This window comes from Suncus etruscus, chromosome 8, assembly GCF_024139225.1.
Source record: "Suncus etruscus isolate mSunEtr1 chromosome 8, mSunEtr1.pri.cur, whole genome shotgun sequence".
Lineage (NCBI taxonomy): Eukaryota > Metazoa > Chordata > Mammalia > Eulipotyphla > Soricidae > Suncus > Suncus etruscus.
Window position 1 is genome coordinate 32,394,097 of NC_064855.1, and position 21,728 is coordinate 32,415,824.

General features: G+C 51.6%; 1 protein-coding gene across 6 annotated transcripts in view; it reads right to left on the reverse strand.

Annotated features, from left to right (window-relative positions):
• Positions 1-21,728, reverse strand: part of IGSF9B (immunoglobulin superfamily member 9B) — a 56,836-nt gene that overhangs the window by 1,996 nt on the left and 33,112 nt on the right. For 2 of the 6 annotated variants that reach the window (XR_007498245.1, XR_007498244.1), the window contains exons 16-21: positions 10,559-10,720; positions 10,230-10,275; positions 7,968-9,572; positions 7,387-7,466; positions 6,845-6,890; positions 1,782-1,870 (exon numbers count right to left, since the gene is read on the reverse strand). Coding sequence is in view for 1 of the 6 variants with exons in the window: in XM_049778211.1 (XP_049634168.1) it covers positions 1,749-1,870; positions 7,968-9,572; positions 10,230-10,275; positions 10,559-10,720 (1,935 nt within the window). In the remaining 5 variants the exon portion in view is untranslated. Of the gene's footprint in view, positions 1-1,748; positions 1,871-6,844; positions 6,891-7,386; positions 7,467-7,953; positions 9,573-10,229; positions 10,276-10,558; positions 10,721-21,728 lie in introns of those variants that run through there. The other 4 variants (XR_007498248.1, XR_007498247.1, XR_007498246.1 and 1 more) reach the window with 3 other exon arrangements.

Consider the following 21,728-nt stretch of genomic DNA (forward strand, 5'->3'; position numbering starts at 1 on the left):
AGGGAAACATGGAGCCAGGCAGACAATGAACAGAACAAAGAGGAAACCAGGCTGACAGAGAGCCGGCAAAGAGGGAGCTGACAGGGAATAGAGCTGACAAGAAATCGGGCTGACAGGGAGCCAGGCTGGTAGGGAGCCAGATCAACAGGAAACTGGGTCAACAAGGAACCAGGCTGACAGAGAGGTGGGCTGACAGAAATTTGACTGATAGGAAACTGGACTGACAAGAAATGGGACCAACAGGGAACCAGGCTGATAGAAAATCAGGATGACAGGAAATCAGGCTCAAAGGAAGCCTGGCTGACAGGAAATTGGGCTCACAAGGAGCCAGGCCAACAGGGAGATGACAAGGTGTCATGATAACAGGAAACCAGGATGACAGAGTTGGGCTGACAGGAAACAGGGCTAACAGGGAGCTAGGTAGGGAGTCAGGTAATCAGGGAACTGGGTTGACATGGAGACAGGCAGACAGGAAGCAAGGCCAACAGGGATCTGACAAGGAACTGGGCCATGGATAAAACAAGAGAGAATATAGTCCTCTCAATGGAACTTTATGAAACCTCATTCAGGAGTTCTCATCACTCAACACTCATATTTAGAGCACCCTGCTGGACAGAGTAAGGCAGAAGAGCATTACAATGCCATATTCATTATAATGCCAATTATAAATGCCATATTCAGAACCCATAGGCACAGGGACTGGCCTGAGCTTGATCTTGGTCTTGGTCAGGACACTCATTTTTTTCTCTGCCTCAGTATCTACCCTTCCCCATTTACACCTGGCAAGCAACAGGAACTAGAAGCCCCCGCAAGATCCAGGAAGAGGGAAGCCCTTGATACTCCCAAACTTAGGGCCTTCCTCTGGTCAACCCTCATTCATAGTCTCATCTGTAAAAAAGAGCAGTGAGGAGATGGAGATTACCAGACCAATTGTCCCCAGCCTTCCCTCTTTCCCTAAGATGAATAAAAGGCAGTTCCCCACAGCTGAGAAGTGAGTCATTCTCACTCCCTTTTAGGCAGGTCTGCAGTACTGTGGGAAACACTGAAAGCAATTTCAAGATGGGGTTGTCACATGAGAGACATCTGGTCTACCTGCAGAAGCTAGGCCAGGCCCTTCCCTCCCTTGTGCACTGAGCAGGATCCCAGATAGGAGAATGTAGAAGAACACAGAGGACAGGAATCACTCCTGTTTCACTCTGTTTGGGCCATACTTAGCAGTACTCAGGGGCTACCCCAGCCTAGTGCTCTGGGGTTATCCCAAAGAGCTCCTTTGCCAGGGATGGCCTGGCGGTTTCCTCAGACAAATCCTGCACTCCAACCTCTCCCATCCCAGATGGTACAGTTCTGTGATGAGAAACTGCCCCTCACACTCTGAAGTACTGACTGCCAAATGGAGGGGGAGACAGATTTCAGAGCAATCAAAGACTTTCCCCTCATCTTCCTCCCTCTTCATTGAGTCTAGGTACAGAGCCAAAGTACAATGGGTAGGGCAACTGCCTTGCATAGTGCCAAGCCAGGTCCCAATCCTGACACTCCCTAGGGCCCTCTGATACCTACCAGGAGTAATTCCTAAACTCTCTAGCCAATAGTGAGCCCTGAGCATTGGTAGGTGTGGCCAAAAGAACCTTTTAAAAACAAACCCCAAAAAGTCACTTCCAGTGCTCCTTTACAAGCAGGAGTGAAAAGGGTTCCAGAATAAGAAAAGCAGAGGAAAGAACCAAACTAGAACAGGTCTACCTGTCACTTACCGGATCGTTTCTTGGACTTTGAGGAGCCCTTGGGTGTCTTTTTGGGCTTCTTTATCCGCTGGTATTTCAGGGCCTCCAGCCTCTCAGGCGCAGCAGTGCTCCCGGGCGCAGGCGGGAATGTTCTGGAAGGAACAATCGGAGAGGCCCAGGTCAGCCCCGGAGAGTGAAGGAGGATGAGGGTGGGCTGTGCGGGGCATGCTGGCCTTTGCACCACTGCCTGGACATGGCTCATCTGGCTCTGAAAGCGGGCAACTGCCTGCAAAAAGCACTATGGTGGCTGCCATAAGACCTAGGAAAAGGAGAGAGACATTAGTAGCAAGTTCTGATTCTGTTATTGACCTGGAACTGCAGGAGTAGGAGTTGAAGGGTCAGGGAGAGAAGCAGCTTCCTGAGATGTTGGAAGGAATGGCCAAGGGCACAGTAGAGCAGCAGGTCACTTATGGCCGTGGTCCCAGACCTCCATCACAGGATCCTCAAAGCAGAGAAGGCGTGGGCCTGCTGGGGAGCCCCACCCTGCAAGGCTCCCCCAATGCATAGGATTGCGACAGAACCTTGCAGCCAAGAGCTCTGGAGCATGGCTTCTCCGAACATGGCTGGGGTTGCCCAGACACTGCATATCCCGTGAGAGCAAAAGGTAGACATGGTTGCAAAAGTAAAAGTGACCTGATCAGCAGCCTCTAGTTCTGAGCAGATACACTGAGGTTGTGGAGAGGAGAGCTGACAGACCTCCTCCCCTCTCATCCCACCAGCTGCACCCCCGGGGATGGGGTAAGGCAAAGTGGGCTGCCACTGACTTGGCACATCCACTCTGCCAGGTGAGGGCAAAGTTGGCAAACACTAAATGGCACAGAAGGGACGGTGAAGGAGAGGCTGGCAGCCGTGCACAGGAAAGCGAAGTGTTCAGAGGTCTTCCATCTGTCCAGCCCTGTCCTGCAGGGCTTTCCTTCTTGAAGGCTCAGTCAAACCCTCTCCCTTCCCCTCGGCGCAGGGAAGAAGGTAGTTGGGCTAATGCTTCAGCTCTGCTCCCCGCTGAGTCTCTGCAGAGGTGAAACCTAGAGACCAATCAGATGAGGCTTGAGTTCTCACAATGAGTGTCTCCATCGTTGGCATCGATGGATGGACAGATGAACAGACCCAGTCTCCCTCCAAAGCTCAGGTCAGAGATATTGCCTGATTGTCCAATGGCAGCTCTGCTGCTGCCCATCCCCATCCTGTGTGCTCTGCCCAAAGGCCAGTGGGCACTGTGGGAAGGTTGGAGATAGGGCACAAGTGGGCAGGAGCCACCTTCACCCCTTTCTTTGCCTGGACTCTGGCTTCCTCATGCAGGGAAGGAGTGACTTTCCTCAAATCCAAGCATGCTGGGTTTGTCAGTAAGTTCCAAGGGAGGCTGGACATAGTCAAAAGACAGGGGTTAGCAATCCAGGCAGAAATGGAAATGGGCAGAGCCCCAGAACAACCCAGGAAACCCCCGGACACTTACAGAAAAGGAATTGATGCTACCAACTTATCATCACCTGGATCTTTTACTAGGAGTCTCCCAAGCATTGTTTGTAGAGACACAAGGGCCCTTTCTAGTGGTTCTAGACCAGCCCAGGCAATTCCAGACAGAATTGGGGGTGGGGGGGAGAGGCTCTGAGCCACACCCAGAAGGGCTCTGGGTCTCCAAGGGCAGCAGCAGGCAGTGCCACGATGGGATGGGGCCGGCCATGACAATAAAGGTGCTGGACACCTTGTTCCGCCTCTCTGGCCCCCAACTAGGATCATTTTCATCATGAGCATTTACTTACCACTTCCGGGCCAGCACTGTACTACAATAACTCCCTTTAGTCCTTACAGCACATCAAGTAGCCACTACTACACTGACCTCATTTTTCAGGTGGAGACACTGGAGGCAGAGAGGAGAATTAGCCTGTGCAAGGAGCTGTTTATGGGGGGCAGAGCTGACACTTCCCCAGGACTCAAATGTGTTCCTCATTTCTCTCTGACAGAAACAGGGATAAAGCCAAAGAAGAAAAACGCTGCTTCCATTCATGCCCAGACCCCAAGCACAGGGTGGACAAGAGGCTCAGGGGCTGGTGAGTAGCCCCAAACATCCAGAGGGCAGATCTAAGGATGGAAGAGATGCCCCCAATTCCCCTGTAGGGACCGGCATACCCCTCAGGGCATGTGGCCACCCTCCTGGTATCACTCTGGGATCAGAGCTCAGACACAGACAAATGACACAGACGTGATACTGTCCCTAGGCCATGTCCAGAAAGATGCAAAGGAGAGAGGACGAATAGGGTGTCTGTATTTTTGCGAAGGCATCTGTGCATATGAAAGGCATTTCAGATTATACCTTCTGCAGGCAGAGGGAATCAAAATACAACACACACACCCTTCTAGGAAGGGATGCTTGTGGCCACGGTCAGTGGTAAACCTCCACAGGAGACTCTCAGGAAATGAAACTTTGGGGTGGGCATAGTGTGGGTTCAGCAATTGCACCAGACTTCAATCGGAAAACCTGGATTGACCCCATGGACACCCCATCAGAATAGGGCCCAGGCCAGGGTTCCAGGAGTCCACGCCCTCCTCCTCAAAAGCAAAGCCAACTCAGGGTCCTCCTAGAACAGAGTGCTACGAGAAACTGCAAGCTGGAGCATGGAGCTTTTCTCGAGCTTCTCCACTGCGGCGCCTACACACCCTGTGACCACACCACCACACTCTGCAGCTCAGAACTGCCCCCAAGCCCAGAATGACCCCTACAAGCTCTATAGTAACTCTGGGATTGTAGTAACCCTCAAAGTCCAGCCTCCCCACAGAATGCATGGGTTGGGGTGGACTAACCCTGTTCCCTTGAGAAGGAACAAGATTCCCCTAGTCCCTCTGCCTGTTCCACACCCAGAATGTGGTCATCACCACAGCCTGACCACAGGTTCCTCCTGCCCTTCTGAGCCCTGATGCTCAGCATGAGATGCTGCATTTCACAGTTCAGAGCCTGCCAGAGGCAAACATTGACCTCCACACATCACAGTCCTGGATTCTGCCATAAACGGCCAAGAAACTGCTTGCCTCTCAGTGGACAAGAGTGCCCACTGCCAGCTCTGGGCTGGGCCTGCCACAGCAGGACACTGGGAGCCCCGATGAGGCTGGTGCCTTTGCAGAGCTACTTGAGGGATCTGGGGTCCAGTCCTGCCCTGCACAGGGACCACTATGGGAACTCAGGGCATCTCCCAGTCTTGGTTCCCAATCAGAACAACCTGTCTCCAATGCCCCCCAAACATGCCCAGATTCCCTGATAGGTAGCTCTAGGTCTCCCAAGACGTGACCTGCTCTAAGACAGGGAGCTAAGGGTAGGAGGCCACTCAGGTGCCTGCTGCAGGGACCCCTCTCTTGGAGATAAGCAGAGCAACAGAGGGGAGCAACTGTGGGGGAGGGAGAGGATGAGGAAACAGGGACAAAGGACGAACGCAGACAAGATGTGTCACATCTCCAAGCAAGACCGACGGGAACACATGCGAACGCACACGGCCAGCACTGACGGAGCTGGAGCCCGGCTCCAGCAGCTACTGTGTGAGTGGAGCTCTGCAAGGTCCTTCTCCTAGGCCGGGTATTGGCCAGGCCCCTGCCATCACCCCTGGTTTCTGGGTTGCCACAGCACATTGGAGAGGAGGCTGGAGGAGGGGGTGCAGCATGGGAAGGGGTGAAGAGTCAGGGCAGTGCCAGGAAAACACCTCCAGGAGGCCACAAGGGGTTGAACCTGGGGGACAGGGCAGGGAAGGGAGTGGTCCTGTCACTGTCACTCCAGAGACCCTCAAGCAGGACAGAGGGCTCAGAGCTGCCCGGGAGCTCCCTCCAACCTCAGCCCTACAGGGCTCACCCCTAGGTTCACCAGCCTCCTTCCTCTAGAAGATCCTGTCTGGAGGAGGAGGCCAGGCTTGATACATGCCGACTCCCTGCATGACCCAAAGGCATGAGCAATGGCGCCTAAGACCAATGGGATGGGAGTCTCTTAGTGCCAGGGAGCAGAGTCTGGGGGAACCCCAAGGAATGCAGTCTGGGAGATCCAGGGGAACAGAATCTGGGAAACCCCAGGGAGCAATCTGAGGGACTCAGGGGAGCAGTCTGGGAAATCCAGGAGATCAGAGTCTGAGGGACCCCAGAGTCTGGGGGATTCAGGGAGCAGTGCCTGGGGGATCCAGGAGATCAATCTGGGGGACCCCATGGAACAGAATCTGGGGGACTCTGGGAAGAGTCTGAGGGGGCCCAGGGAGTAGTCTGGGGACCCCATAGTCTGAGAGATTCCAGGGAACAGTCTGGGGGAACCCAGGGAGCAGAGACTAGGGATCCAGGGGAACAGAGTCTAAGGGACCCCCGGAAACACAGTCTGGTGAATTCAAAATCTGGGGATCCAGGAGATCAGAGTCTGGCGGGCCTGACACCTGATCCATGTCTGTCACCCATAGTCTTCAGGTGGCTGAGAAGAGAACTAAAAGCCCAGCTAACAATACATCTGTCCTCTCTCTAGAGAAGCTATCCCCCAGGCCTCTCCGTGGAGCTCTGACCCCCTAGACTGGATCTGCAGGGAGCTGGGAGCTCGAGGCCGCTACCTCATGTGCTCCTGGAAGCAGAAGGTGGGTGAGATCCTGGGGGACAGTGAGGGACCCAGGGCAGGGGAAGAAGGGAACACACCGCCTGGTGCTAGAAGTAGCGCAGGGTCCCCAGACAGTGTCCGGGTCTGAAGAGACGCAAAGCAGTTCTCAGACAACCCAGCTCTCAGGGCACATGCAGGGCCCCAAAGCCAGCCTGAGGAGCTCTAGGTGTGTTGGCAGCAGGAGGCAGGGGCAGAGGGGAAAAACTGCTGGGTCATGGGGGAGCCAGGTCTGGGGGCGGCATTCAGTAGCGGCAGTTGTTCCAAGCAGAGCCGAGGAGGCCGGGTCGTGTGGAGCAGCATGATGTGGGGAACCCAGAAGCCAAGGGGGGTGGAGGCGCGGAGGCCATGGCCCCACAAGGCAGGGAGGCCGGGAGGGGACATGGTTAGAGCCCCCTGTCAAGGAAGCAATGGCCCTGCCGGAGCCCTGTCCTCCCCCCGCCCCCCCGGCCCGTTACTCCCTTACCTATTGAGTAGAGGAGAGGCTTGTCTCGGTAACAGTGCCCAGATAGCTGAGATCAATCAGAAACAAAGCAGTTACCAACAGGGCCGAGGGCACCACGCACACCCCAGGGGAAGAGGGGGAGCACGGCCGGAGACCCCGACTAGGAGCGGCCAGAGCACGGGGCGGGGGCAGAGCGCAGAGACAAGAACCAGACGGCACGTGGGGACGCAGGAAGCAGATGAACGCGCGGATGGACGGGACAGGACAGCCTCGCCTGGATGGACGGGCTGACGGACAACAGCCGGGAGCTTGGGCTGCAGGACAGAGGCACAGTGGGGCAGGGAGGGCGCAGGCAGGCGTGGGACGCCTCCAGCCTGCCTACCACCAGCTTAGCCTCTTCGGGAGCTCTTCAACCCTCACATCCAGAAGCCACCAGAGAACCAAGCAGAGGGACGGGGAAAGGCCCTATGAAGACGTGGAGCCGCTGGGGATGAGCAGGAAGAAACAGAGACAGGCGAAGGAGGATGGGCACAGTGAGCAGAACAAGCTCGTAGCTGGGGTACCTGGCATACCAGCTGCCATGGTCTAGAGTGTGTGCTCCCAGGCAGGCTGACCACGGGAGTGTCTGTCTGTCTGCAGTTTCCTGCGAGGTACACGAGTGGGGGAGGGAGGGGCCAGTGTCTGCAGACCTGAAACTGCGTCCGGCCTCCATGCACCCACAAGACTTTGGGGCAGAAACAGGGAACGGGACACCTGGCCTGGCAGTCTGGGGAAGTCTGGCTTCTTGGGGTCCTGCTCGGTAAGAGAGGGAAGCCGGGGAACAGGGAGGTGGGACAGGACACAAGGCAGCAACTGAGAGCCAGGTGCACAGAAACATGGGCTTCTTCGTGGCGAGAGAATCCAGCCACCACTCACTCAGGGACACACACACACACACACACACACACACACACACACACAATACATGCCAACCTGATCTCAGGAGACCACTGGTCGGGTAGTGGGTAGAGGGGCACCCTGGGAGCCAGCTGTCAGCAGAGACCAGAGTTCAGCTCTGGAAGTGGGATCCCTCTGGGGAGAGGACAGTAAGGGGCTAACATGGGCAACCAGGTGGCGCTGGGCAGCAGAACCAGCCGACACTCACCCAGAAGGGGGTAACAGTGGGGGAGGCCCCTCTGGTCTGAGCAGCTCATCCCCCGTCCTCCGAGGCGATACCATCTGGCCGAACACATCCAGGGTTTCCGGGGGCCCCGGTGGCGGCGAGGGGTAGCCGGTGGCCAGTGTGGTAAAGGCCATGGCAGGCCGGAAGCTGGGGCTGCCACTGCGGCTGCTCGGGGCAGGTGGCGGCGTGGACTTTCGGGAGAAGCTGGCGGCGGCCGGTGGCTGCAGTGTGATCTCAGACACCTCGGCCTGCTGCAGGAGGCTGGGGCGTGGGCGGGCGCGAGCAGCCAGCTCTGGGGAGCTGGTGCGCGAGCTTAGGGGACTTTGGGTCAGAGGCGAGAGCCGGGCGGGCTGTAGCACCACTTGATGTAAACTGGGCTCGGGGCGCCGGACCTGCCGGGGGCTGGGCCGGGGCCGAGGCTGGGGCTCATACCACCGCGTGTCCAGGCCAAGCGCCCCTGGCTCAGCCGGCTCAGGGTAAGGCAGCACGGGGATGCCCATGCCCTGGCTGGTGTGGCGCAGCTGCCCCTGGCCCACCAGCGGCTGCATAGGTCTGTCCTGCCACTTGCTGGCGGTCGTCGCTGTGGGCACAGGGACAGGGCCACGGCCCGGGGACTTGCTGACCCAGCCCTTAGGTGCCTCCAGAGACAGGATGCCTGGGTAGGCAGCAGGCACCTGCAGAGGGCCAGGTGGTAGGCCTCGTGGGAGGCAGCCCTTGGACTGCAAGCTCTCGGGGACATCGCAGGGGTGCAGCTGAGCAGGGAACATCATGGTTGGTGCCTCCAGGCCCCCGAAGGGGAATTCGGGCCGGCCCCAGGGCTCAGGTGAGCGGCCGCCCGTGGGAGTCTGAGTCAGTGGTAGAGTGCTGTTGGACGCGTTCTCCCCATTCTCCTCAGGAATGGTGGGGTGCCCGAAAGGCCCCTCACTGTGCAGAGGTGGGGAGGACAGCACAGAGCTCAGGGGGCTTCCCACCTCAGGCATGTAGAAGGGTGGTGGCTCCACCTCACCGGGGCTGCTGCTGCTCAGGTAGCCGTAATACTGGCCGTGGTGGAAGGGTCGGGGCGCAGGCGGCCGGGCCTGGCCCGTGGCCTGCAGCCGGCCCTCCAGGCTGCGGGGCTGGAAGCGAGGACTGTATGCAGGTGGTGGCAGGTAGGACTCCTGGCTGGACGACAGAGGGGTCAGCTGCGCCTTGAGGGCAGCCACGGATGTGGGCACCAGCGGGTCCTCATTCTCCTCATCTGACTGACGGAACTCTGGGTACATGTCAGACTCCTCAGCAAAGGGGAAGCCTTCAATGCGCCGGCTCTTCACGGACGGCTCCATGTCGGATGGGTCCATGACGAAACGACCATCAGGGCCGCGGCTAATGAGCTCGATGGGTGTGCTGGCTTCCGCCTCGGCCTCAGCCTTGGCCACACTGTATTTCTTGGTGCTGATGGCCCGCTTGGTCTTCTTATACAGCGACAGCTCCTTCTCCCGCGTGGGGCTCAGCATCCGCTTGGCAGCTGGCTGGCCCTGGTCATCAGAGGATTCGGACAGAGCCCGGAGCGTGCGAGTGCTCTCAGGACTCACCTTGCCGGAGGACAGGCTGTGGGGGAAACGAGGCGGGTGAGATGACCACCGTGGAAAGCACAGTGACCCCTGGCTGCCTCCCAACCCTGTGTCTAGCTGTGGGCTAGTGTGCTTTTGTTTCCCTTGGTTCTTTGGAGGGCTGGAGAGATCACACAGGCAGGAAGATGCTAACTCCAGCTCAACCCTGGTGCCACAGAGGATCCCCTGAGCAGTGCCGGGGTCATACCTAAGCACAGAATGCCCTGTTGGATGTGAACCCCTTTTTAGAATATCTTTTTTTTCCTTTTGCCCTGCAGTGCTCAAGGCCTATCCAGGCTCTGTGCAACTGTTGTTCCAACAGTGCTCAGGGATCAAACCCAGACCTCCCAAGTGGGAAACCTGAAAGTTTGAGGCTGACTGGGCCTGTAGTGCCTCACCCTGCCGAGAGACCAAACCCATCATTAGAGCTTGAGAAGTATCATTTTCCTATTCACTTTCCTGTTCATAGGCAAAGGTGGACCACAGATCTGTGTCACCTCTGGGCTGGCCTCCAGGCCTGCTCCCTCCCTCCACGAGAATAGTGTTGAGGTCACACGTGGTGTGAGCTGCTTGCTCAGACATACCACTCACTGTCATCCCCATGTCTACCCACACCATGGCCACTCCTGAATTTAGGGGGCTCAGTGACACTTACGGAGACTCTAGACTTTTCCTGCAGTGAGTGATGGAGAGTGGAGGGTCTGGAAGGAAGAGGCAAGAGCCAGTGAGATGGAGACCCCAACATCTGGACCACAAAGGTGAGAGACTACCTCCTCTGTGGGAGCAGTACTGGCCCCCCCAACTTTCCACATCGGCCTGGCCTTTCTCCCTCCACACAGTCAGCCCCCCCCCCCAGGGCCCTGACCACACACCCCAGTATGCCCACAAGGGGGACCATGCCAGCAAGGGGCCCTCTGCCCTGCACTCTAGGAACTTATGGAACTAAGTTGGGTGGAATAGGAGAAGAGCCAGGCAGACACTCACCTTTTTTGCGCTTGAGCTTACGCTTGCGTTGCTTGTTTACAAAGCAGGCAGCCAGGGTGCTGAAGAGGATGGCGGCCGCCAGGAAACAAATAGTGGCCACGATGCCAGCCAGCACCGGGCGGGCAAGGCCATCATCAGTCAGGTCAGGCTGCGGGAAGATGTCTGCAGGGCGGGCAAGGCCATGCCTCAGTCCCTTGCACCTCACGTCCCTCAGTCCCTGAGAACCGCCCCCCCCACTGGACACTGACTCCCCAGTCCTTCAGCCCACCCAGCATGACAGCGCAAAGCCGCAGGCTCTAAGTCAAGCCAGAGGAGGGGGACCAGAAACACCAGGTCAGGGGCAGCACTACAGAGACTCAAAAAGAAGCAACATAAATGCTTTTCCCCAGCAGAGACTGGTTTCAGAGAGACACAAGGCTGGGACATGTCACAGCATACTCAGGGCCTTGAGCTTGAGCCCCAGGACCCCAAAATCCCCCAAACACTCTGTTAGCCCTAGTCTGTTTGCCCTGAGCACTGCAGGGACAAAGCAACACCACATTGCCAGGCCTGGCACGTGCCAGCCTACCTGGCTGGCCAGAAATGACCCTCAAGGGGCCAGGGTCGTGGCGCAGCAGTAAGATGTTTGCCTTGCACGCGTCTGACCTAGGACGGTCTGCAGTTGGATATCCTGGAGTCCCATATGATCCCCCAAGCCAGGAGCAATTCCTGAGCACATAGCCTGAGTGTCACCAGGTTTGGCCCAAAATCCAAAAAAAAAAGTGACCCTTAAGTCCCTGATTATTACTTAGGACAACCCACCCCCACCCCCAAAAATAGTCATGATCTCCTTTGGTGCTTTCTGCAAAGTACTGTACTCCTGGTAACCAGACCCTAGCCTGCGTACTGGACAGAGAACATTCTACAGGGCTGTGGGTGCTGCGGCACGGGGGTGTCGGTCACTGGAGGCATCTCAGGCCTTAGCCTTGGTGCAGCTGACTTCCAGGGCAGTGAAAAAAATCTAATAGCAGAAGCAAGATTGTACTACAGAACTCAGGTTGGGAAGCAGAAACATGAGTGAGTTCAACAAGGTGAAAGAGTTTCATCTCCGAGCTAGAAGGCCAAAGTGAGCATTACAAAGGATCTAGAGCCAGGGAGATGGTCTGTGAGCTGAGTCAGGCTGTGCAAGCAGGAGCCCTGCTCAATGCTTGGCACTAGTGTTCTCTCTCCTCTCTCTCCCCATCTCTCTCTCTAGTGTTCTTTCCTCTCTCTCCCTCGATGGCATCTTACTGGCTCTTCCCATCTCTCTCTCTCTCTCTCTCTCTCTCTCTCTCTCTCTCTCTCTCTCTCTCTCCTCCCTCTCTCCCCCCTAGTGTTCTCTCTCTTCTCTCTCCTCTCCCTCCCTCTCCCTTCCCTTCCATTTCCTCTTCCCTCTCCCTACCCTCCACTCAATAGCACCTTACAGGCTCTTCCCATTGAACAAACTGGCCTATCCTCTGACCCATCATCAGAGTGGCCCCTGAGCCCCAAGCACCCACTCCAAGAACAGAAAGGGATCTATACAGGTAAATACGCCCGATGTCCAAGTGTACAGAGTTGCCTGGTCAAGGGCTTTATAGCCCACACAGACCAGGTCATCAGGTGTCTCTCTGGGCTACTTGTGGGAGAAAGTGCACAATCATGACCCACAGGCATGTCAGGAGCAACAATGGCCACTGCAGCCTTCAGAAAGGGGACCAGACCTGGAGGGCTGAGGTCGCTGCACAAGGATTCTCCAACCACATGTGTGGCCTTTGGAGAGCCAGACATAAAGTCACTCAGTAAACACGAGTGGTAGAAAGGGCGCTGGTGACCTCAACTAGCCTGGAGGACCTTGCAAAGGGGACAAAGTCAGGAGGTGCAGAGGAATCAGCAAGCAGTCCTGGAAGGTGCCTGCCCAAAAGGATTATTCTGAGAGCACAGAGAGACGTGTAGTACAAGAGACAGGGGATGGGTACAGAACCAATGCTCCCAAGTCACCATCTGCTGATGCCCAATGCACAAGGTGCCGCAAGCTGCTAAAGCCACCACCACAAGGGTGGAGAGGCTGAAGCCACTTGCAGGGAAGCCTGGTCCAGTGCCAGGTGGAGGCAGTAGGCAAAAGCACCAGAAATGAAGATAAAGACAATAGCTATTCCCAACCACCACCAAAGCCCAGCTCAGGGCAGGAATGTACTTAGTGTATGGAGTGGATCTGAGAGAAAGGAAGGCTGGATATGGGTGGGCTGCACTTCACAAGGACAAGAAGCAAAGAGGCTCAGAGGAGAGGGGGACTTCATTATGAACTTCACAAGTCCTTCACAAGAGGAGAGGGGGACTTTACTTCACTGGGGACTTCACACTAGGGGCAGCAGTGACCTCAGGTGCAGAGACAAAATGGCACCAGACGCAACATAAACCCAGAAGCATAGACTCCAGCACGGGCTCCCAGCAGGATTGGTGAGCGTCAGCCTAGTACTACCCTCCTTTCATAAAACCAGACCCTACATCATAGTAACAAGAAGAAGAAACACAAGACACTAATTCTATAACCTCTCAGATGAAACCTCTAAGGTGACTGGGATGAGGCTGGTCAGAAGTGACTGATAGGGCCGGAGAGATAGCATGAAGGTAGGGTGTTTGCCTTGCATGCAGAAGGATGGTGGTTCAAATTCCAGTATCCCATATAGTCTCCCAAGCCTGCCAGGAGCAATTTCTGAGTGTAGAGCAAGAAGTAACCCCTGAGCACTGCCGGGTGTGACCCAAAAAAACAAAACAAAACAAAAAAATAAGTGATTGAAAGAATAAAGATGAAAGGTGAATGAAAACATGTGTGAAAGTCTCAGCAGCACAGTACTGGATGGCAAGAAGTGAGTCTGAGTGCCAGAGTACCAGAAAACATCAAAAAGGAATAGAAGATGGAAAAAGGAGTGAAAAATAGTAGAGAAAATGTCAAGGAATGATGGTATGATATCAAGACTCCAACAATATCCCATTTATAAAGGCCTCCAACCAAATCAGGTAGGGCACTTGCTTTGCACATGGCTAGGCCAGATTTGATAAACATCACCTCTTGTAGTCTCTAAAATCACTCTAGGAGTGAGCCCTGAGAACAGAATCAGGAGTAAGTTCTGGGCTCTGCTGGGTATGGCCCCTACACCCAAAAGTATACAAGAGGAGAGAATGGAGAACTATTCTCGAAAGAAATTATTACTCTGGACCTATCTTGAAGACATGCCAAGCAGCTGATCATCCCAGGTAGACTGATCTCTGGGTTGAGAACTCTGGAGCCTTCTCAAGATGAGGGTGGGCTGAGTCCCCACCCTGCTGAAAGGCCCAGCAGCCCTACCTACACTCAACATTCTGAGCATATGAACAGCCCAGCTCCAAAGCCCCACAATTCTCTCAAAGAGATACCAAGCAGCTCCCGGAGCACATGACTGCATATGTGGCTGCACAACACCCCCAAATTTTATGTTACATATGAGGACATCCAAAAAATAAATTAATTTAGCTAGAGAGTTGATAGTGCAAGGAATGGGGCAGAAAGAAATCTGAAAACTTGGGCCCGGAGAGATAGCACAGCGGCGTTTGCCTTGCATGCAGCCGATCCAGGACCTAAGGTGGTTGGTTCGAATCCCAGTGTCCCATATGGTCCCCCGTGCCTGCCAGGAGCTATTTCTGAGCAGACAGCCAGGAGTAACCTCTGAGCACTGCCGGGTGTGACCCAAAAACCAAAAAAAAAAAAAAAAAAAAGAAATCTGAAAACTTTTAATTTCTAAATTATGTGAACACCTGTGCCTGTAAGAATGCCCTGGGGTGGGAATCCTCTATTCAGTCTTCTTTTATTCTTTTTTTTTGTGTGTGTGAGGGGGGTCACACCCTGCAGTGCTCAGGGGTTACTCCTGGCTCTGAGCCCCTGGCAGGCTCAAGGACCTTATGGGATGCCGGGATTTGAACCACAGTCCATCCATCCTGGAGTCCATTCTGGATCTGCAGCATGCAAGGCAAAGGCCCTATCACTGTGCTATCTCTCAGGCCCCATGTATTCAGTCTTTTACTGCCACCTTTCCAGGAAGAAGACTATCTCCAGAGAGCATCCCTTTTGAGCAGTGAAGACTCATTTAGGCTTGATCAGCATTAGATAGGTATATGTCTGTTGGCAGCTGCCCTTACTCCCAAGTTGATTGTTCTTAAGACAATAAATAAATGTACCTGAAGAACAGTCAAAGCTCTCAGCCTCTGAGGTTATGAGCCCCGTAACCCCAAGCTTTTCTCTGTTAAGTCAGTCTTGTCTTCTTAATCCTCACAGTCACACTTCAGGCCAGTTCACCTGGGACTTGCTCCAGCATATCAGCCCAGTAGGAGCACAACAAAGTAGATGGGAAAGTTGCATAGAAGACAACTAAGTTCAATGAGCAAGAGCAATAACACAGAAGGCTCAACTACAAATTAAAAAAACTCAGCAAATCCTCTTCAATAACAATATATAGTAATTTTCACAAATGTTATCTACTGAACTATTTCTTGATAATTCCATTTGCAGGTTAGTTATAATAAGCAATATGAAATAAGTTATTTATGCCTGCTACGGAATGAGAACAGGGAACAGTGGTGAAGGGAAGGTCACACTGGTGGTGGGATTCATGTTGGAACACTGGATACCCTGAAACAGCTGTAGTATGAACCATCTTGTAAATCAGTGTTTAAGTAAAGTTTCAAAAAGAAATTATACTTTAAACTTTCCTCTAAAGTGTGGATTGACCCAAGAAGTTCAAAGCACTCCAGATAAAATAAATATTGGGAATGGAGAGATAATACAGAAAGGAAAGTATTTGTGCCTTTTCAGAACCAGCACTGAATATGGTTCCCTGATCTCCACCAGGAGTGATCTCAGAGTTCAGAGCCAGAAATAAGTTCTAAGCACTGGCAGCTAGGGGTGACCCTAAAACCAGAAAAAATATAAAGTAAAGCAAGCAAAATGAAAAAAAAATAAAATAAAATAAATCCAAAATACAATAGCTAAAATATCAAGTCAAAGATCAAGATAGAATCCTCAGGGTAGGAAGACCAAAAAAGAAATTTATATATGAAGAATCCCTATAAAAGTCATAGTAAATATTTCATAAAACACTCCAGACCAAAAGAGAACATTTATATATATATATAAAAATTAGATGAAATAAATATTCCAATAAGAATATACTATCCAGAGGCCGGTGAGGTGGTGCTAGAGGTAAGGTGTCTGCCTTGCAAGCGCTAGCCAAGGATGGACCACGGTTCGATCCCCGGCGTCTCATGTGGTCCCTCCAAGCCAGGGGCAATTTCTGAGTGCTTAGCCAGGAGTAACCCCTGAGCATCAAATGAGTGCGGCCTGAAAAAAAAAAAAAAAAGAATACACTATCCAGCTAGGTTATCATTCAAGATTGAAGGAATGACACAAAATTTTACAAATAAATTTGAGCTAGAGAAATAGTAGGTAAGGCACTTGCCTTGCACGCAGTCAAGTTTGTCATTAGGATCCCATCTAATTCCTGATTCACCAGGAGTTATCACAAAGCACAGAGCCTAGAGTCCTGAATACCACTGATTGTGGCCCAAAAATAAAGTTCACAACCATTAAACAAGCTTTAAAGTAGCACTGAGGGCCCAGAGAGATAGCACAGCGGCATTTGCCTTGCAAGCAGCCGATTCAGGACCAAAGGTGGTTGGTTTGAATCCCGGTGTCCCATATGGTCCCCCGTGCCTGCCAGGAGCTATTTCTGAGCAGACAGCCAGGTGTGAGCAACGCCGGGTGTGGCCCAAAAACCAAAAAATAAATAAATAAATAAATAAATAAATAAATAAATAAATAAAGTAGCACTGAATGCCCCTCTTCAAAGGGTTAGATAGACTTCATAAGTACCCATAAAAGTCTATAAAATTATGACAATAAATTTCTTCATTCCATAACCCTGCTTAATGTTAATGTTCTGTCCTCAACAAGAGTGACATGATGGATAGGATGGACAAGAACTAGGTGCTGAAAGGAGGTAAAGTGATATACATGGTATCCTTTCAGCAACAGTATAGCAAAACACAGTGCCAAAAAAGAAAAAAGAGAGAAAGAAAAGTGTCTGCAATTGAGTCATACTTGAGGGGGACACAATAGGAAAACTAGGGATATTGGCAGTGAAACTTTTTAATTCTGAGAATGAGAAGAGGAGGGGAGGGGAGGAGAGGAGAGGAGAGGAAGAGGAAGAGGAGAGGAGAGGTAGAAGAAGGAGAGGAGAGGGAGGGGAGGGGAGGGGAGAGGAGGGGAGGGGAGAGGAGGGGAGAGGAGAGGAGAGGAGAGGAGAGGGGAGGGGAGGGGAGGGGAGGGGAGGGGAGGGGAGGGGAGGGGAGGGGAGAGGAAAGAAAGAAAATCACTACTGAGTGATCCCTGAATAAGCCCAAAGCACAGCCAATGTGGCACAAAAAAACAAAACAATAAACAAAAACGAGAAAAAGCACTGTTTACTGGAGATAACACCTGAACAGTCAAGGTAAACATGGGCTCAAAATAAAAAAGATGGGAAAACAATTTCACAAAGAATAGGCCAGGATGACCACTATATCAGACAACATAGACTTCAAATTCTAAAAGATTATTATGGACAAGGGTAGGCAAAATCTATATATCAAGAAGATTTTTCAGAGTTAGAGAAATAGTGGCCAGAGCACACTTTGCATGAAAGAGGTCCTGCATGAGTGGGCAGGAGAGATAATGAAGTGGGTAAGAAATTTGCCTTGCAAGTAGTTGACTTTAATACCCAGCACCATATATGGTCCAAGTCTGCCAGGAATAATCTCCTGCCAAAGCAGGAGTATCCCTAAGCACAGCCAATTGTGCTTAAAAGAAAAAAAAAAAAAAAAAGATCTGGTTCAATCCCAGGCACTGCACACTGCCTCAAGCAGCTCTCAGGAATGACCTGAGCACAAGTTATTCCTGAACGTCAAACAAAAAGAAAACATACACACCAAATATGAACACATACACGCCAAATATGAACCATCAAAACATATAAAGCAGCTGCCAGAAGAACTGAGGAAAAGGAAGAGACAAACACATAGTGGTACAGATTTTAACACCCCTTCTCAGTGCTGGATAGATTAACCAAGGAAAGAGAGCAACAGCACTGGCCATAAAGGGAAAAAACATCAAAGAGGTAGGTCTGGTGACAGTACAGCAGAATGGTGCTTGCTTGTCTTGAACACAACTGACCTATATTTGATCCCCAGCATCCCAGTGCAGAGCTAGAAGTAACTAGTGAGGTGCAAATAAGGGCTCCATAAAAACAAGAGGGAAAAAATCAAATCAGTCGTAATACTTTGAGCATAAATATTCATTTCAGACAGGAAGTACAGCCCCTCCAACCAGCGGTAAGTAAGTAAGGTGAGCCTTACTGCTCAGTTCATTGCCTGGAGAGGTCCTCAGAGGTCCTCTGGAGAGCAGCAGATGTCTATAACTCCACTCACCTGGCTTCTAGCCAGTCCAGAGTGCAGGGAGAGGAACTGGGCCCTCCCACAAAATCTCAGAAGCCAGTTCCCCAGAGACATTTCCACTCCACCAAGTCACACTGCCATGGCCCTTCAAGGGAGCCACGAGGGTCCTCTGCAGGCTTAGTCCGCCCCAGGGATTCCCCCTTTAAACTGTGGGATCCACCCATCACTGCTTCTGTTCACTGCTGAATCCCTTCCCTCCCACCACCCTCCTCTGGCAGCTGGACCTTGGGACCTCCCGGGTGGGTATTGACTGGATAGACATTACCTGCAAGTTGAACCATTTTCCATGTTCACATGGACTAGTGGTTCTCAAATAGTGGGACACGCCCCCCCGGGGGGGGGGGGGGGAGCGCGAGGCTCCGTAAAGGGTGACGCGTTTGACCTCGGCAAACACTGTCCTAACAAGCTAAGCCCCGTGTTTATGTCTCCGTATGTCTCTGGAGCTGAGAGTTGCTGTGTCCTGCTTCAAACCCTGCTTCAGAAAGCTATGCATTGCAAAATGTGCTCATTGTAGCCATTCATCCAGCTCAAATTATTTTATATATTTTTGTTTTAATAAAGATACTATTTACAGTCGCACGGGGGGGGGGCGCACAAAACATGTTTTCTTCTTCCTGGGGGGGCATGACAGAAAATAATTGAGAGGCACTGACATGGACCAACAACCATGTGATAACCATCTGGCTCACTCAGCACTGGGCACACATTCAGACACTGCAGGGAATCCATAGCCACAGGGTACTTATGCTAACTTACTCTTAGCCCCATCCACCTGCCCCACTGGTTTCTTGCTGGTAGTAAGAAATCAAAGCCCTGGGGGCCAGAGTGATAGGGCAGCAGGTAGAGATTTGTCTTGCACTTGGCTGACCCCATTTCCATCCCTGACACCTAAATGCTCTCCTGAGTGATCTCTGAGTCAGGAGTAACAGTAGAGCACCACTGAGTGTAGTCTAAATTACAGTCAGAAGAGAGACAGGGCCACTGAGGTTTAAAGAAGATACCAGGGGCAATTTCTGAGTGCAGAGCCAGGAGGGACTCCTGATTGCCGCTGGGTGTGGGCCAGAAACCAATCGATTGATTAATAAATAAATAAATAAATAAATAAATAAATAAATAAAGTTTTTTTAAAAAGGTTACACCTCCCCCAACTTCCTGCCTATCTCACCTGGAAGTTGAGACCCACTCACAGCTGGGAGGGGTCTGTGGTTGGTAATTAAGGGGTTTCTTGGCGGGAGGGGAGAGACAGATGTGGCAAAGAAAGAGATCAGATACAGGAAGGGTGCTTGCAGGGCAGCTGAAGAAGGCAGCTTAATAAGTCTTTTTTTTTGTTTGTTTGTTTGTTTTTGGTTTTTGGGTCACACCCGGCAGTGCTTAGGGGTTACTCCTGGCTGTCTGCTCAGAAATAGCTCCTGGCAGGCACGGGGGACCATATGGGACACAGGGATTCGAACCAACCACCTTTGGTCCTGGATCGGCTGCTTGCAAGGCTATCTCTCCGGGCCCAGCTTAATAAGTCTTAGCTTAGAGGCCGGAGAGATGGCATGGAGGTAGGGCATTTGCCTTGCATGTAGAAGGATGATGGTTCAAATCCCAGCATCCAATATAGTCCCCTACCAGGAGTGATTTCTGAGTGTAGAACCAGGAGTAACCCCTGAGTGCTGCCAGGTGTGACCAAAAACAAACAAACAAACAAACAAACCAGAACCATAGAACATAAATCGCCATATTCTCCATCATATTTCATGGCTTCCTTACAAACCGAAGAAAAAAAAAAGTGAATGGTACCAGGGGCAAAGCTGTCTCAAGAGCAGTGAGTAGGAAAAAAAAAATGATCAGATCTAAATACCCAACCCAGGGCTGGCGAGGTGGTGCTAGAGGTAAGGTGTCTGCCTTGCAAGCTCTAGCCAAGGAAGGCCCGAAGTTCAATCCCCCGGCGTCCCATATGGTCCCCCCAAGCCAGGGGCGGCTTAGCCAGGAGTAACCCCAGAGCATCAAACGGGTGTGGCCCAAAAAAACAAACAAACAAAAGAAAACTAAATGCCCAACCCAAAGTCAACAACGATAGAATCAAGAGACCCAAACTACAACAAGTTATACACAAAAGGGACCTATTACACTAGCAGTCCTGGGGGCTAAGTGTGGAGGTACAGATGCATGCTGGGAACAGTGGCAGAGGGAGGTCAACACTAGTGGTGGGAATTGCCCTTAATTCACTGTCACTATTTACCTTAAATATAACTGTGAAAGACTTGTAATTCACATTGGTCTCAATAAAAATTATTTAAAAAATAAGTTAATAAAATAAAATGAGGAGAGGAAATGAACAGACACTTCTCTGAGGAGGACCAAGAGATGGCCAACAGACACATGAAAAAATCATCACTTATCATTAGGGAAATCCAAATCAAGACAACCATGCAGTATGATCTTATACCAGTGAGGATAGTACATATCAAAAATACTGGGAACAATCTCTGTTGGTGGGGATGTGATGAGAAAGGAACATTCATCCACTACTGATGGGAATGCTGCCTCATCCAAACCATATGGAAAATAGTATGTAGAGTTCTCAGTAAACTAAAAATTGATCTGCCATATGACCCAGCAATCCCTCTCTTGGATATCTATCCCCAGGGCAGAAAGACATTCATCCAAAAGGATATATGAACATTGCTATTCATTGCAGCACTCAGTATAATAGCTAAGACTTGGAATCAGCGTAGATATCCAACAACAGATGAGTAGAACATAAAGATGTGGTACATATATATAATAGAATACTACATAGCTGTAAGGAATGATGCAATCATGCAATTTACTACAACTTGGATGGATCTGGAAGATATTATGTTAAATAAAGTAAGCCACGAGAAGGGTAAATACAGAATGATATCACTTATATGTGGTATTTAAATAACTGCATGAAGAAATGCAATGGTTTAAATAGGAGTTATCTTAAACACCTTTGACCCCAGAGAACAGTAAGAAGGAAAGAAATTGAGAGGAGGAGGAGGAGGAGGAGGAGAAACACAAATATAAAATAATGTGGGCCAGGAGCCAAGCAGTCTCAGGTTCAATAGTGGAATTAAAAAGGACAGCACTAAATATCCAAGCCAGAGTCAACAACCATGATATCATGAGACCCAAACTGTAATAATCAAAACATAACATGAGGGAACGGAGCACTAGCACAGCAGATAGGTTGTTTGCCTTGCACGAGGCCAACCTGGGTTCAATTCCCAGCATCCCAAATGATCCTCCAAGCCTGCCAGGATTGCCGAGCTGAGAGTAATCCCTGACTGCTTCCAGGTGTGGCCCAAAAACAAACAAATAAAAAAATCTTAAAATTGACCTGTTAGGGCCCGGAGAGATAGCACAGCGGTGTTTGCCTTGCAAGCAGCCGATCCCAGACCAAAGGTGGTTGGTTCAAATCCCGGTGTCCCATGTGGTCCCCTGTGCCTACCAGGAGCTATTTCTGAGTAGACAGCCAGGAGTATCCCCTGAGCACCGCTGGGTGTGGCCCAAAAACCAAAAAAAAAAAAAAAAAAATTGACCTGTTATAATATGGAGACTTCTCAAAAAAACTGTAAATTGAGCTCCCATTTGATCCAGCTATACCACTAGGATATATATCCTAGGATATACCCTA